Source organism: Lepus europaeus, chromosome 8 (assembly GCF_033115175.1).
Source record: "Lepus europaeus isolate LE1 chromosome 8, mLepTim1.pri, whole genome shotgun sequence".
Taxonomy (NCBI): domain Eukaryota; kingdom Metazoa; phylum Chordata; class Mammalia; order Lagomorpha; family Leporidae; genus Lepus; species Lepus europaeus.
Window position 1 is genome coordinate 75,808,342 of NC_084834.1, and position 15,858 is coordinate 75,824,199.

General features: G+C 37.6%; 1 protein-coding gene across 1 annotated transcript in view; it reads right to left on the reverse strand.

The window, feature by feature from the left end:
• The window catches only part of BANK1 (B cell scaffold protein with ankyrin repeats 1), a 313,671-nt gene extending 301,643 nt beyond the window's left edge, over positions 1 to 12,028 (reverse strand). Inside the window, exons 1-3 of the mRNA XM_062198907.1 lie at positions 12,006 to 12,028; positions 11,160 to 11,278; positions 7,264 to 7,662 (exon numbers count right to left, since the gene is read on the reverse strand). Of these exons, the coding sequence (XP_062054891.1) occupies positions 7,264 to 7,662; positions 11,160 to 11,278; positions 12,006 to 12,028 (541 nt within the window). The remainder of the gene's footprint in view (positions 1 to 7,263; positions 7,663 to 11,159; positions 11,279 to 12,005) is intronic.
• Between the last annotated feature and the right edge of the window lie 3,830 nt (positions 12,029 to 15,858).

A 15,858-nucleotide genomic window follows, 5' to 3' on the forward strand; every position in this document is an offset into this window, starting at 1 on the left:
AGAAAGATCATCCACTCAAACCAAGTGGGATTTATGCCTGGTATGCAGGGATGGTTCAATGTTTGCCAATCAATCAATGTGATAAACCACATTAACAAACTGCAGAAGAAAAAACATGATTATCTCAATAGACGCAGAGAAAGCATTTGATAAAATACAACACCCTTTCATGATGAAAACTCTAAGCAAACTGGGTATGGAAGGAACATTCCTCAATACAATCAAAGCAATTTATGAAAAACCCATGGCCAGCATTCTATTGAATGGGGAAAAGTTGGAAGCATTTCCACTGAGATCCAGTACCATACAGGATGCCCACTCTCACTATTGCTATTCAATATAGTTCTGGAAGTTTTAGCCAGAGCCATTAGGCAAGAAAAAGAAATTAAAGGGATACAAATTGGGAAGGAAGAACTCAAACTATCCCTCTTTGAAGATGATATGATTCTTTATTTAGGGGATCCAAAGAACTCCATTAAGAGACTACTGGAACTCATAGAAGAGTTTGGTAAAGTAGCAGGATATAAAATAAATGCACAAAAATCAACAGCCTTTGTATACAAAGACAATGTCACACTGAGAAAAAACTTCTAAGATCAATCCCATTCATAATAGCTACAAAAACAATTAAATATCTTGTAATAAAATTGACCAAGAATGTCAAAGATCTCCACAATGAGAATTACAAAATATTAAAGAAAAAAATAGAAGAGGATACCAAAAAATGGAAAAATCGTCCATGCTCACGGATTGGAAGAATCAATAACATCAAAATGTCCATTCTCCCAAAAAACTATTTAGAGATTCAATGTGATACCCATGGAAATACCAAAGACATTCTTCTCAGATCTGGAAAAAATTATGCTGAAATTCATATGGAGGCACAGGAAAACTCGAATAGATAAAGTAATCATGTACAACAAAAACAAAGCCGGAGGCATCACAATACCAGATTTGAGGACATACTACAAGGCAGTTGTAAACAAAACAGCATGATACTGGCACAGAAACAGATGGATAAACCAATGGAACAGAATAGAAACACCAGAAATCAATCCAAACATCTACAGCCAACTTATATTTGATCAAGGAGCTAAAACCAATTCCTGGAGCAAGGACAGTCCTCAACACATGGTGCTGGGGAAACTGGATTTCCACAAGCAGAAGTATGAAGCAAGATTCCTACTTTACACCTTACACAAAAATCCACTCAACATGGATTAATGATCTAAATTAATAACACAACACGATCAAATTATTAGAGAACATCAGAAAAACCCTGCAAGATATAGACAAAGGCAAAGACTTCTTGTAAAAAACCCCAAAGGCACAGGCGTCAAAGCCAAAAATAACAATTGGGATTGCATCAAATTGAGAGGTTTCTTTACTGCAAAAGAAACAGTCAGGAAAGTAGAGATGTAACTGACATAATGGGGGAAAATATTTACAAATTACACAACTGATAAAGGATTAATAACCAGAATCTACAAAGAGATCAAGAAGTTCCATACAACAAAACAAACAACCCACTTAAGAGATGGGCCAAGGACCTCAATAGACATTTTTCAAAAGAGGAAATCCAAACAGGGCCAAGAAACATATGAAAAAATGTTCAGGATCACTGGCCATCAGGGAAATGCAAATCAAAACCACAATGAGGTTTCACCTCACCAGGGTTAGAATGGCTTACACAGAGAAATCAACTAACAACAGATGCTGGTGAGCATGTGGAGAAAAAGGCACACTAACCCACTGTTGGTGGGAATGCAAACTGGTAAGCCACTATGGAAGTCAGTTTGGAGATTCCACAGAAACCTGAATATAGCCCTCCCACATGATCCATCCCTCCCACTCCTTGGAATTTACCCAAAGGAAATTAAGTTGGCAAATAAAAGAACTATCTGCCCCTCAATGTTTACTGCATCTCAATTCACAATAGCTAAGAAATGGAATCTACCTAAATTCCCGTCAACAGAAGACTGGATAAAGAAATTATGGAATATGTACTCTATAGAAAAGTACACAGTGGCAGAAAAAAAAATGAAATCGAGTCATTTGCAACAAAATGGAGGCATCTGCAAAACATCATGCTGAGTTTAATAAGCCAGTCCCAATGGGGCAAATATCAAATGTTCTCCCTGATGGGTGACAACTAACCAAGCACCTAAAAGGAAACCTGTTGAAGCCAAATGGACACCATGAGAAACAATGACTTGATCAGCCCTTGTCCTGACTGTTGAGGAACAACTTACTATTTTATTCTTTTTAGTATTGTTTTGTTCTATTAATACCATTGGTTGAACTCTTTAACACACAATTATTCTTAGGAGTTTAAATCCAAGAGAAAATTTATCCATGTTAAAAATAAGAGTGGGAGTAAGAGAGGGAGGAGATATACAGTTCAGCACACAATCACTTGGACTTACCCCTAAAGGTAAAGCTAGAAATGTGCCATGGGACTACAAATCCCATTAAGTCAGCAGGTACCAATGCCATCTTACTAGTTAAAGTGATCAGTTTAAATTCATAATTGATCATAAAGATAGGATTAAGTGTCAAATGGATCAAATAAATAAGACCAGTGTCTGTTAGTAATAAATGATAGAATGAAAAAGGAGAGAATGACCCAATATTGGAAGCGGGATACACAGCAGACTCATAGAATGGCAAAATGCCCTAAACAGCACTCTGGCCTCAGAATCAGCCCTTAAGGCATTGAGATCTGGCTAAAAAGCCCATGAGAGTTTCTCAAGCATGGAAAGCCAAGACACTGTGGCAACAAAATGACCTAAATGAAAGATTATCTGTGAATGAGATCCCAGTGGAAAGAAGGGGCCATCAAAGAAGGAGGTAACTTTCTCTGAAGGAAGGAGAGAACTTCCACTTTGACTATGACCTTGTCTAAATAAGGTCAGAGTTTATGAACTCTAGAGGCTTCTATAGCCTCGGCAGCTCATGACAAGAGCCTCAGGTGATTACTGACGTCATAAATAAGAGTGTCAATTGTTAAATCAACAACGGGAGTCACTGTGTACTTATTCCCTATGTAGGATCTCTGTCCTTAATGTGTTGTACAATGAGAATTAACAGTAAAACTAGTCTTCAAACAGTACTTTATACTTTGTGTTTCTGTGTGGGTGCAAACTGTTGAAATCTTTACTTACTATATACTAAGTTGATTTTCTGTATAATTAAATAATTTAAAATGAATCTTAATGAAAGATAAAAAGTATAATTAGGTTATTCATATTATATTTAAATAATACTGTATTAAATCTATAATGTAGGAAGACAGGAGGAGAAAATTGGGTAAATGACCAAAAATGACCAAAGAAATAGAAGGATAAAGGCAGGCATGATGTCAAAGTGGTTATAAAGCACACAGAAAGACGGAAACATGGTTTGTTACTATCCCCAACTAGAATTCAGAAGACAGGAGGTGTCAGTGCTGTGGCTTAGTGGGTAAAGCCACTATCTGCGGTCTCAGCATCCCATTTGACTGCAGGTTTGAGTCCCAGCTGCTCCACTTCCAATCCAACTCTCTGCTATGGCCCCTGAAAACAGTAGAAGATGGCCTAAGTCCTTGGGCCCTTGCACCCACATGGGAGACCTGGAAGAAGCTCCTGGCTTCTGGTTTCAGATTGGCCCAACTAAGACTTTTGTGGCCATTTGGGGAGTGAAACCAGTCGATGGGAGGTCAATCTCTCTTTCTCTCTCACTCTCTCTCTCTGCCACTATAACTTTGTCTTTCAAATAAATAAATAAACATTTTGAAAAGGATAAAGGAAATTTAGTTTTCTTAATTCCTTAACATGAAATAAAATGCTCAGATAAAATATGAACTACTGGGGCCGGTGCTGTGGCTCACTTGGTTAACCCTCGCCTGCAGCACTGTTATCCCATATGAGTGCCTGATTCTAGTCCCAGTTGCTCCTCTTCCAGTCCAGCTCTCTGCTGTGGCCCAGGAAAGCAGTGGAGGATGGCCCAAGTGCTCGGGCACCTGCACCCGCATGGGAAACCAGGAGAAGCACCTGGCTCCTGGCTTCAATCAGTGTAGCTCTGGCCATAGCAGCCATTTGGGGGGTGAACGAGCAGATGGAAGATCTTTCTCTCTCTTTCACTGTCTAGCTCTTGTCAAATAAAAAAAAATAAAAATAAGTTAAAAAGAACATAAATTACTCTCTTTTCTTTAACATTTTCAATATTGAAAACTTTTCACTGGAGCTTTGATTAATTATAAAATATCTTTCTCTTTCATTATTTTATAGAATTCCTGATTTTTGTCTGATTTTAATATATTAGAATGTTTATTTTCATGTCTTTTTTTGCATTTCTATTAATTATTGTTACTAAATAATAAGTTTATAATTTGTATAATTTCTATATGGAATATAATATAGAAAAGGGGCAGTAACAATAAAATTAGACAAAAAACAAAATACAGCACAGAATACCACTTTCACAGGCACCTAATGTACTCATAATAAAACGAACCAACTTTTAAACAACATAACAATGCTATCATGATTTAAGTGGCCAAGAAATTAAAATTTTTCTGAGGAAGTAGAAATTATGAATGTGAGGACTCTCCAAAATTTGGAATGAATCTGCTGCAAACCTCTATAATGGCAGAGAAGTAGTACACATTTACTTATAAGTACTTTTTGTGATTTTTTTCATCATTTTCCAATTGTTTTAACCAAGAAAAGTTGACTACAACTCAAGAATGCAAAAAAAAAAATAAATAAATAAGAAACTTGATGTTTCCAGTGCTATGTTTTCCCTTTTTATTCCTGGAAATCATCCCAAGACATAGAGAGCGAGAAACAATTATGCAACAGCCCTATCTAATGAAAATAGGAAACAATAAAATGCTAGATCCCCCAAATTTTAATGAACTGGTTCACAAAACAGTGATGACTTAACACAGGGATTGCCAGAGGAAACAGAAAAGAAACTTTGAAGAAATAATCTAGAAGCTGCCTATCAAACAGTACAGACACAGTGTTCTCGAAGGCTGGGGTACCTGCTTTGTTCTAATTTTAGACATGATGTAACAGCTTCAGGTAGAAGCATCTGTGGAAGAAGTCTGGTTCCAAAGATACAGTGAGGCTAAAAGTGGAACTATACAGAAAAAGAAAAATGACAGAAATCAGTCTGTATCTGTAAAAGCAGAGAGGTCTTTTATTCTAAAATAGTAATAACAAAACAGAAAAAAATAGAACCAAAAACAAAATACACATTTCCATCTTCATTGGCTAGCTCACCCCCCACCCCGCCCCATTCACTTTACTCTGTGACAAAAAAGAAAAACTGAACCAGCAAAGGGTGTACATAAAGATAGCATGCTGGTGGTTGGGAAAGACCGAGGTACCCGGAGACCACAAGCTAAAAAACATACTGCCATAAAGGATGTCAAACCTCATAACCAAACATTCCAGCATGGATTTCCAAATGTAATGAAGAGCAATCATGTTTTTGAAGCAACTGTAAAATGGAGAAATGCAAGGTGGAAGGGAGAAGTGCGCCAAACAAGAATAAGAGTGGAAATATCAGCTCAAGTGCTCAACCAGAAAAGTATAAGGTAAAAAAGTGTAATGGAAAAAAGCAAAACTAGTATAAGAATGAAAGAGTAATTACAAGTAATACAGAGGAAGAGAAACCACTAAAAATATGAGAAAGTAGCGTGGGCTGAAGTGAAAAATACAAACTAAGTTAGTTGTTAATAGACTCCAAAGAGATTAGAGAGAAATGGTGGAATACATCACAGACAAAAGAAAGACAAAATACATATTTAAAAAAATCTCTGAAACATAAAGTCATATTATTAGGATAGAGAAAATATTTGGATTTAAGACTGAAGTTTTTTAATGAAATTAAAGAAAACTTAAATCTGTATTTTGGGGAAAATATTAAAAAAAAAAAAAGAAAACATCTCTCCAGGCAAAATAATCCAGATGAGAATCAATCTCTCACTCTCTCTTTCTTGCTCTCTCTAGTTCTGCAACAAATAATTTTTTGAAGTACTGAATTTGAAGAATTGCAATACTAGAATATAAGAAGAGGTTTATTTTAAAAGAGAGTTGCTTTCCCATAAATGAAGATTGAGGGATATTAACTCCTTCAAGTGTAGTGAGAGGAATTTCCAGCAAATTATTTGGAATTGGTATGTTTCCCTGGATTTGTTTATTTAAAGATTTTATTTACTTAATTTCATTTAATTGAAAGTCAGAGAGCCAGGGGGTTAGGAAGAAAGGAGAAGGCACAGGTGAGTGTAGGGGAGGAGCCAGAGGGAGGGAAGGAGAGAGGGAGGTAGGGGAGGGAGGGGAAAGGAGAGGGAGGGGGGAGGAAAGGGAGGGAGGGCGGGGGCAGGGAGGGAGGGAAGGGGAGGGAGATATTTTCCATCTGCTTATTTATTTCCATCTGCTTATTTATTTATTTTAGAGTAGAAGCCAGGACCATGAGAAAGCCATAGGACAGAACAGTGTATAGGTTGGACAACCATAATCAAAGGAATCATTCCTCTCACCAAGGAACTGTAGAACTCAGACACATGCTCCAAGAAATTGAGCTAATTTTTAGTAATTAACATGGCCTATATAAATAATTGGGCCATCTCTTTCCTAGCTGAAGACAGAGCTGAAGGCAAAGTACAGGTTGAGAAAACCAGGCAAGGGGCTGACCACAACACTCCCTGCATATATACAAAATAGAAGTGCATTAGAGAGAAGCTTCAACAATTGTACATGTCGGAGTTTTGATTAGTATATGGGACTCTAATAAATGGAACCTTGCATTCTGCTTTTTGCATAATGATTATATGCTTAAAATTAAAGTTGCTAATTAAAATGAATAAAAATGACAGTATTTCATCCCCTAATAATAGATATCATACAGTTATCAGCACAACTGACACTCTATAATTGTAACTTTGAACTCCTTCTGACTGGTAATAATTATAGGGTAGAATCTCAAGCCTCATCAGTTAAATAAGAATCCAGCTTCCAGTATCAACCTGGAATTTGGGAAAGTATACCATACTAGCTCCACCATGGTCTCATCAGTCTTCCCAAAGAAATATCTTTATAAACCATTTTCAGAACAAGTGAGAAGCCTTGACTGGCATCAAGCTAAAATGTAAGAACACTAATGCATTTTGTGAAAAGTACAACATACTGTTAAATAGAATTGGCTTTCATTTCTCTCTTTTATCCTAATATCAAATTTCCATTGCTTTAAAAAAGAGAAAATGTGCAACACTACCTCTGAATAGGACACTCTCGATCACAGAGATGTAGTCTTCAGGCTCCTGTGCAGTTGAGATCTCCCACCTGCTTCCAGAGATATTTAATAATTTATAGAGCTGATCTGAAGTCTTCACTCCACAAAGCAGAGTCACTACACTTTCAGGAGAATGAAGTACCTTTTCCAGAAACTGACATTTCTTTGGGGTTAGGTCTTTAAGCAGGCTGTTTGATAATATCAAAAGTTTACATTTGTAAGAATTTAAGCTCATTAATTCCAAATGCCAAAGGGAGAAACTCTCCAAACGATATAAGAGGATTGCTTCTGTTTTTACAACATGCGAGAAAACTTCCCTCAAGTACAGAGCCCATTCCTCTGCATCTTCTTCATACAGGATTATGATGTCTTTTATATTTCCTAGAAAAAAAAGAAAACAATCTATTAATTTTCTTATATTTGAAGTGTTAACAGTAGATTATATTGTTGTGAAGTCGTTAATATACCCTTTAAACAGTATATAAATTCACCGGCAGCCACTCTCACATCTACACAGCCAGCTAAAGACACGAAGTGACGTTTTGGCTGGGTAAATTGAGAAGCAGCTGCTGTGGCCCCTGCCACTGGCAGCTTTCTGAGGAAGAATTCCACAATTTCCACCAGCTTTGAGAGCAGCCTGGGGAAATGGCAGGGATCTGGGCAACTAGTTTGCTCTATGAAGGGAGGCTACATTGCCTTCATCCCTTCCACCCCATCAAAGTACCAGCCTCAGCTTGCTGTGGTGCAGTTACAGCTGAGCTCTGTCCTGACTAGAGCATATCAGGCAGTCCTGCTGATGCCAGAAGCCACTGGAGCCAGGTCTGGGCAGCTTGCAGGATGGAAAGCAGATCCTTTGGATCCCGTGACTATGGGAGCTATGGTCATAGGCCACAAATTTGAAAGGGCCGTGGGTCGCAGCTAGGTTCCTGTGCATCCACCCAGACTGATTAGAGAGACTTGCAAAGGGGTAGGGGACATATTGCGGAATGGGACTCTGCTCTGGACAACACATGTGCCTGGGTGGGTTAGGGGCACTGTCACCATGCTCTCACTTTAGGCTCTGAATCAGTTGCTTCACATTGGCACAGAGAAGGACTGGGAATGTGAACATACTAGCCTGCTCCAACATTCCCTCCCACCACTGACTATAGCCAGAAGTACTCCTCTATGTGGATCTTAGGTCTCCCTTTGCAGTCTTGACCCACCCACAAATGGTGGAGTGAACTCCATGGCACCAAGAAGCACACACCTTGGAACTCAACTGTAAGCCTTAAGTGCTACACTGAGCCCAACCTTCATTCCAAAATAAATAAATAAATAAATAATCAAAAGACAATCTGGGGCCAGTGTTCTGCCATAATGGGTCAAGCCACTGCCCACGATGCTGTAATACATATGGGTGCCTATTCAAGTCCTGGATGTTCCACTTCTTATCCACCTCCCTGCAAATGTGCCTGGGAAAGCAGAAGCAGATGACCCAAGCACCAAGTGGGAGACCTGTGTGAGGCTCCTGGCTCCAGCCCAGCCAAGCCCCGGATATTGCGACCATTTGAGTAGTGAACCAGCAAATGGAGGAGCTTGATCTCCCCTTTTCTAACTCTGCTTTTCAAATAAATAAAAATAAAGCTTTAAAATAAATCTTCCAAGGAGATAATAATAAGAGATCCCCAAAATGTGATAAAATCAATGTAGAAACACATGAAACTTGAACAAGGAAGGCACTAGGACTTCCCAGATGGACGCAATAATACATTAAGATTGGACTGTGAAGAAGGGATGTTGTTGAAACACCTGAAAAAGAATTTGAAGGAATGATTGTAAGGTTACACAAAATCACAGAGAAATATTTAAAGGAAATAAGAAAATCAGTACATGACATGGACAAGAAATTCTGCAAAGAACAGAAATATTAAAGATGAAGCATTCCGTAAGTCAAATAAAAAATTTCTGCGTGGGTACAAACTGATGAGATCTTTACTAATTATATACTGAATTGATCTTCTGTATATAAAGATAATTGGAAATGAAAAAAAAAAAAACCAACCTGGTGTTAAATTGGAAAAGGCATAGAAAATTAATTAATGTTTTTAAAAAAATATTATGTAGGATCTCTATCTTTAATGTGCTGTACACTCTTATTTAATGCTATAACTAGTACTCCAACAGTATTTTTTTTCACTTTGTGTTGCTATGTGGGGGAAAACTGTTGAAATCGTTACCTAATACATACTAAACTGATCTTCTGTATATAAAGAGAATTGAAAATGAATCATGATGTGATTGGAAGGGGAGAGGGAGCGGGAAAGGGGAGGGTTGTGGGTGGGAGGGAAGTTTTGGGAGGGGGAAGCCATTGTAACCCATAAGCTGTACTTTGGAAATTTGTATTCATTAAATAAAAGTTTAATAATAAAAAAAATTTAAAAAACCATAGTGGGAAGCCTTAACAATAGAAGACTTGGTGAGTCCAAAGTAAGAAGATCTACAAGACAGGTCTTTTGAAATATCTGTCAGACAAAAAAAAAAAAAAAGAGGAGGATGAGAGAGAGGGAGAAGGGAGGGTAAGGGAATGGTGAGGAGGAGGAGGAGGAAGAAAAATAAGAAATTAAAAAGACCATAAACAGTGTTTGGGATCTATGGCATACCATCAAATTATCAAACATACAAGTTGTATATGAATTCCTAAAGATATGGGGAAAAATGATTTAGAAAACCTATCCAGTAAAATAATAGCAAAAATATTCCCTTCTTTGGAAATATATGGATATCTAATTACAGGAAGTGCATAGAACCTAAAACAGGCTTCATCAGAAAAGATCCTATCCACAGCAAATTATATTCAAAGTTTCAAAAGTAAAACATAAAAAGAATCTTCTAAAATTCGCAAAACAGAAATGCCAGATCACCTCTAAATGAATCTAATCAGATTGATAATTTCTCAACAGAAATAGTATAGGCCAGGCAAGAATGGAGAGATACAGTCCAAGTACTAATAGAAGAAAAAACATACCAGACCAGAATACTTTACCCAACAAAAGTTCTCATGTATAAGTGAAGGTGATAAGTAAGATTTGAAAGAACCCTCATCACCCAGTCTTACAAAAGATATTTAAGGATGTACTACACACAAAAACATAGTAGATAATCAGCATCATAAAAGAATGTGAGGGCAAAAAACCTCCAGTAAAAGAGCAAAGGAGATTTAAAACAAACAATAGGAATATTCACAGAAAAATGGCAGGATCCATTCATTATTTGTCAATATTAACCTGGAATGTAATGGAGTAAACTATCCAATTAATACAGACTGGCTGAATGTATAATAGAAGATCCATTTATATGCTGCCTAAAGAAACACTTCAAAGATACAGACACTGAAAGTGAAAGAATGGAAAAGATATTCCATACAAATGGAAATCAAACGCAAGCAGGTGTAGGTGTATTCATATTAGACAATATAGAATTTAAGACAAAATGGTTAAAAAGAGCCAAAGAAGGTCATCATGTACTGATTGAGGAATCAATTAAACAAGAAGATGTAACTATAGTAAATGTATGTGCACCCAATGCTAGGGCACCCAGTTTTATAACACACATATTAATGGATATAAATGGAGACATAAGCTCCAGTACAATAATAATGGGGGACTTTAATACTACATTTTCATCAATGGACAGATCAAGCAAACAAATCAATAAATAACAGAGCTAATCTATGCTACAGAACAAGTGGACTTAGTTGATAACTACAGCACATTCCATCTCATAGTTGCCAAATACATATTCTTTGCATCAGTGCATGGAACATTCTTTAAGATAGACCACACACTAGGCCATGAAGCAAGTCTCAACAAATTTTAAAAAATGAAATCATAACATACCTTTTCTGACTACAATGGAATGATCCCAGAAATTAACAAAAGAAACTCTAATACAAGCACATGGAGATTGAGTAACATGATCTTGAATAACAATGGGTCTTTGAAGTTTCAAAAAATTCCTGGAATGAATGAAGATGAAAACACAACATATCAAAACTTATGGCATATAACATCAGTGTTAAGGGGAATGTTTATAGTAATAAGTGCCTATATCAAGAAATTGGAATGGTAAAAATCAAATGACATAACAATGCATTTAAAGGGCCTAGAAAAATAAGCGCAAGCCATATGCAGAGATCAGCAAAAGGGAAAAAAATAAAAATTAAAGAAATTAACAAAATAGAAATTATAAAAAATTACAAAAGATCAGTTAAATGAAGAGCTGGTCTTTCAAAAAGATAAATAAAATGGATAAATAATTGGCCAAACTGACCAAAAAAAAAAATAAGGGAAAGACTCAATTTAATAAAATCAGAGATAAAAAAGGTAGTATTACAACTGATACTATGGAACTACAAAGAATCATTAGGAATTGGTACAAATTGCTATATGTCAATGAATTGGAGAATCCAGAAGAAATGGATATAATCTGGACACACAACTTATCAAAATTGAGACAGAAAGACATAAGAAACCTAAAAAATCCAATGACCAAGACTGAGATTGAGATCAGTAATAAAGAGCCTCTCAACAAAGAAAAGCCCAAGACTGAATTCTACCAAACTTTCAAGGAAGAACTAATCCCAATTCTTCTTAAACTATTCAAAACAATTGAAAGAGAATGAATCTTTCAAACTTTTTCTATGAGGTCACAATTATCTCAATTCCAAAAACAGAGAAATATACAACAAAAAGAGTAAGAGAACCATAGACTGATATCCCTGATGAACACAGAAATTGTCGAGAAAATACTAGTAAATTGAATCCAATAATACATCAAAAAGACCACCTACCCGGACCAAATAGAATTTATCCTAGAGATACAGGGATCACAAAACAAGGTACATCACATCAACAAAATGAGTGATAAAAACCATATGATTGGCCGGCACCGCAGCTCACTAGGCTAATCCTCCGCCTTACCGCGCCGGCACACCAGGTTCTAGTCCCGGTCAGGGCACCGATCCTGTCCCGGTTGCCCCTCTTCCAGGCCAGCTCTCTGCTGTGGCTAGGGAGTGCAGTGGAGGATGGCCCAAGTCCTTGGGCCCTGCACCCCATGGGAGACCAGGATTAGCACCTGGCTCCTGCCATCGGATCAGCGTGGTGCGCTGGCCAGCGGCGGCCATTGGAGGGTGAACCAACGGCAAAAGAAGACCTTTCTCTCTGTCTCTCTCTCACTGTCCACTCTGTCTGTAAAATAAATAAAAAAAAAAAACCATATGATTATTTCAATATGTAGGGAAAGCATTTGACAAAATACAATTTCCTTTCACAATTAAAAAAAATCTTTAAAATGTGAGTATATAAGAAACATATCTGAACTGAATTAAGGCAATATATGACAAAACCACAGCCAGCATCATACTGAATGGGTAAAATACAAAAGCATTTCCACCAAGATCTGCAACTAGAAAAGGATGTCCACTTTCAGAATTGCTATTCAATATGGTTCTGAAAGTCTTAGCCAGAGTCATCAGGCAAGAAAAATAAATTTAGGGGATACAAATTGGAAAAGAGGAAGTAAAATTATCCCTGTTTGTAGATGGCATGATCCTTTAGATGGGGGAACCAAACAGAGACTATTAGAGGGGCCGGTGCTGTGGCATAACTGATAAAGCCACAGCCTGCAGTGCCGACATCCCATATGGGCACCGGTTCAAGTACTGGCTGCTCTATTTCCCACCTAGCTCTCTGTTGTGGCCTAGGAAAGCAGTGGAAGATGGCTCAAGACATTGGGCCCCTGCACCCATGAGGGTAATTGAGAGGAGGCTCCTGGTTTCTGGCTTTGGATCAGCGCAGCCCCGACCATTGCAGCCAACTGGGGGATGAACCAGAGGATGGAAGACCTCTCTCTCTCTCTGCCTCTCCTTCTCTGTGTAACTATGACTTTCAAATAAATAAATAAATCTTTAAAAGAGAGAGAAAGAGAGAGACTATTAGAACTTAGAATTCAGCATAGTTGCTGAATATAAAAATCAACACACAAAAATCAGTAGCATCCTTATCCACCAACAATGTTCTGCCTGAGAAAGAACTTATAAGAACAGTCTATTCGTATTAGCTACAAAAAAATGTAAATACTTTGGGATAAATTAAGAGTGTGATATTTACAATGAAAATTACAAAGCATTAATGAAAGAAATAGAAGACAGAAGAATGGAAAAAATGTTCCATGTTCATGGATTGGTACAGTTAATATCATCAAAATGTTCAAACTACCCAAAGCAATTCACAAGATTTAATGCAATCTCAACCAAAATACCAAGGACACTCTTCAGACATCTAGAAAAAACAATTCTAAGCTTCATATGGAAACACAAAAGATCATTAATAGCTAAAGCAATCTTATGCAAAAAACACAAATCCAGAGGCATCACAATATCAGATTTCAAGATATGCTACTAGGCTATTATAGTAAAAAGGCTGATACTGGCAAAAAAAAAAAACACAGACATGCAGATCAATGGAACAAAATAGAAAAATTATATTAATTTACTTGTCTACAAAACTAATCCACATATCTACAAAACTAATCCACATGTCTACAACCAACTAATCCTTGACAAATGTGCTAGAATAACTCCTTGTACAAAGGACAGTCTCCTCAACAAATAGTGTTGGGAAAATGGATCTCCACATGCAGAAGTTTGAAATAAGACCCCTACTTTACAACCTACACAAAAATCCACTCACAATGGATAAGGAATCTAACCTTAAGACTTGAAACCATTAAATTACTAGAGGAAAACTTAGGGAAAATGCTGCAGAATAGTGGTGTAGGCAAAAACTTCTTGGATAAGACCCCAGAAGCCTAGGCATTAAAAGCAAAAATAGACCAATCTGGCTAGGATGCTTCTACACAGCATAGGAAACAAAGTAAAAAGGTAACAAAAAGAATATCAGAAATATTTGAAAACTATGCATCCAATAAAGTATTAATATCAGGAAACTCAACATAATAAACAATCTGAAAAAAGTAAGAAAAGAATTTGAATAGCCATTTTTCAAGACTGAAAGACAAATGGCCAATGACATAAAAAAAATGCTCGGGGTCACTAGCCATTGGGAAATGCAAATACCACAGCAAAGTATCATTTCACCTCAGTAAGAATGGCTATTATCCAAAAATTTTAAAAAATAAAAAATGCTGGGGCCGGCCTGTGGCACAGCAGGTTAACGCCCCGGCCTGAAGTGCCGGTATGGGTGCCGGTTCAAGACCAGGCTGCTCCACTTCCGATCCAGCTCTCTGCTATGGCCTGGGAAAGCCATATAAGATGACCCAAGTCCTTGGGGCCCTGCACCTGCATGGGAGACCCAGAAGAAGCTCCTGGCTTTGGATCAGCCCAGCTCCAGCTGTTGCGGTCATCAGGGGAATGAACCAGTGGATGGAAGACCTCTCTCTCTCTCTCTCTCTCTGCCTCTCCTCTGTGTAACTCCAACTTTCAAACAATAAATAAATCTTAAAAAAAAAATAACAAATGCTGGCCGGTGCCGCAGCTCACTAGGCTAATCCTCTGCCTTGCGGCGCCGGCACACCAGGTTCTAGTCCCGGTCAGGGCACCGATCCTGTCCCGGTTGCCCCTCTTCCAGGCCAGCTCTCTGCTGTGGCTAGGGAGTGCAGTGGAGGATGGCCCAAGTCCTTGGGCCCTGCACCCCATGGGAGACCAGGATTAGCACCTGGCTCCTGCCATCGGATCAGCGCGGTGCGCTGGCCGCAGCGCGCCTAGCGCGGCGGCCATTGGAGGGTGAACCAACGGCAAAAGGAAGACCTTTCTCTCTGTCTCTCTCTCACTGTCCACTCTGTCAAAAATAAAAATAAAATTAAAAAAAAATAAAATAACTAATGCTGGCAAGGATGTAGAAAAATGTACCCTAGAATAGCACTGGTAGGAATGTAAACTGGTAAAACCATTATGGAAAACAGTACAGAAATTCCTGTGGAAACTAAAAATATGGCCCAGCTATCCTAATCCTTGGAATACATGTATATTTGTGTATATACATATATATATGAAAATATAGACATATCTACAAAGCTTGTGTGTGTATATATATATATATATACATATATGAAGTAAAATCAGCATATGAAAGAGATACCTGAACTCCCATGTTTATAGCAACTCAATTCACTGTAGTTAAGTATGAAACTAGATGTCCATTAACTGATAACTGGATAAATAAAATGTGGTATATGTACATGGTGGAATATTAGGCATAAGAAAGAATGAAACCCTGATATTCACAACAAAATGGATGTAACTTGAGATCATTATGCTATATGAAATAAGGTAGGCCAAAACAAATATCACTTTTTCCCTTAGTTGTGGTAGTTAATACAGTACTAAATTTGCATGGAAGTCACATCATTTGGTATATAGCTTATAAATACTGCTTCACTGAATCATGCCATGTTTAACAAAAAATTAACAGAGGGAAACAGTGAGGACTGTTGTGGTGCTAGTAATGTTTAATTCTTAATTTGGGTATTGGATATAAGTGTAAACAGAGGATCAAAAGCTCATTTATCTATATACTT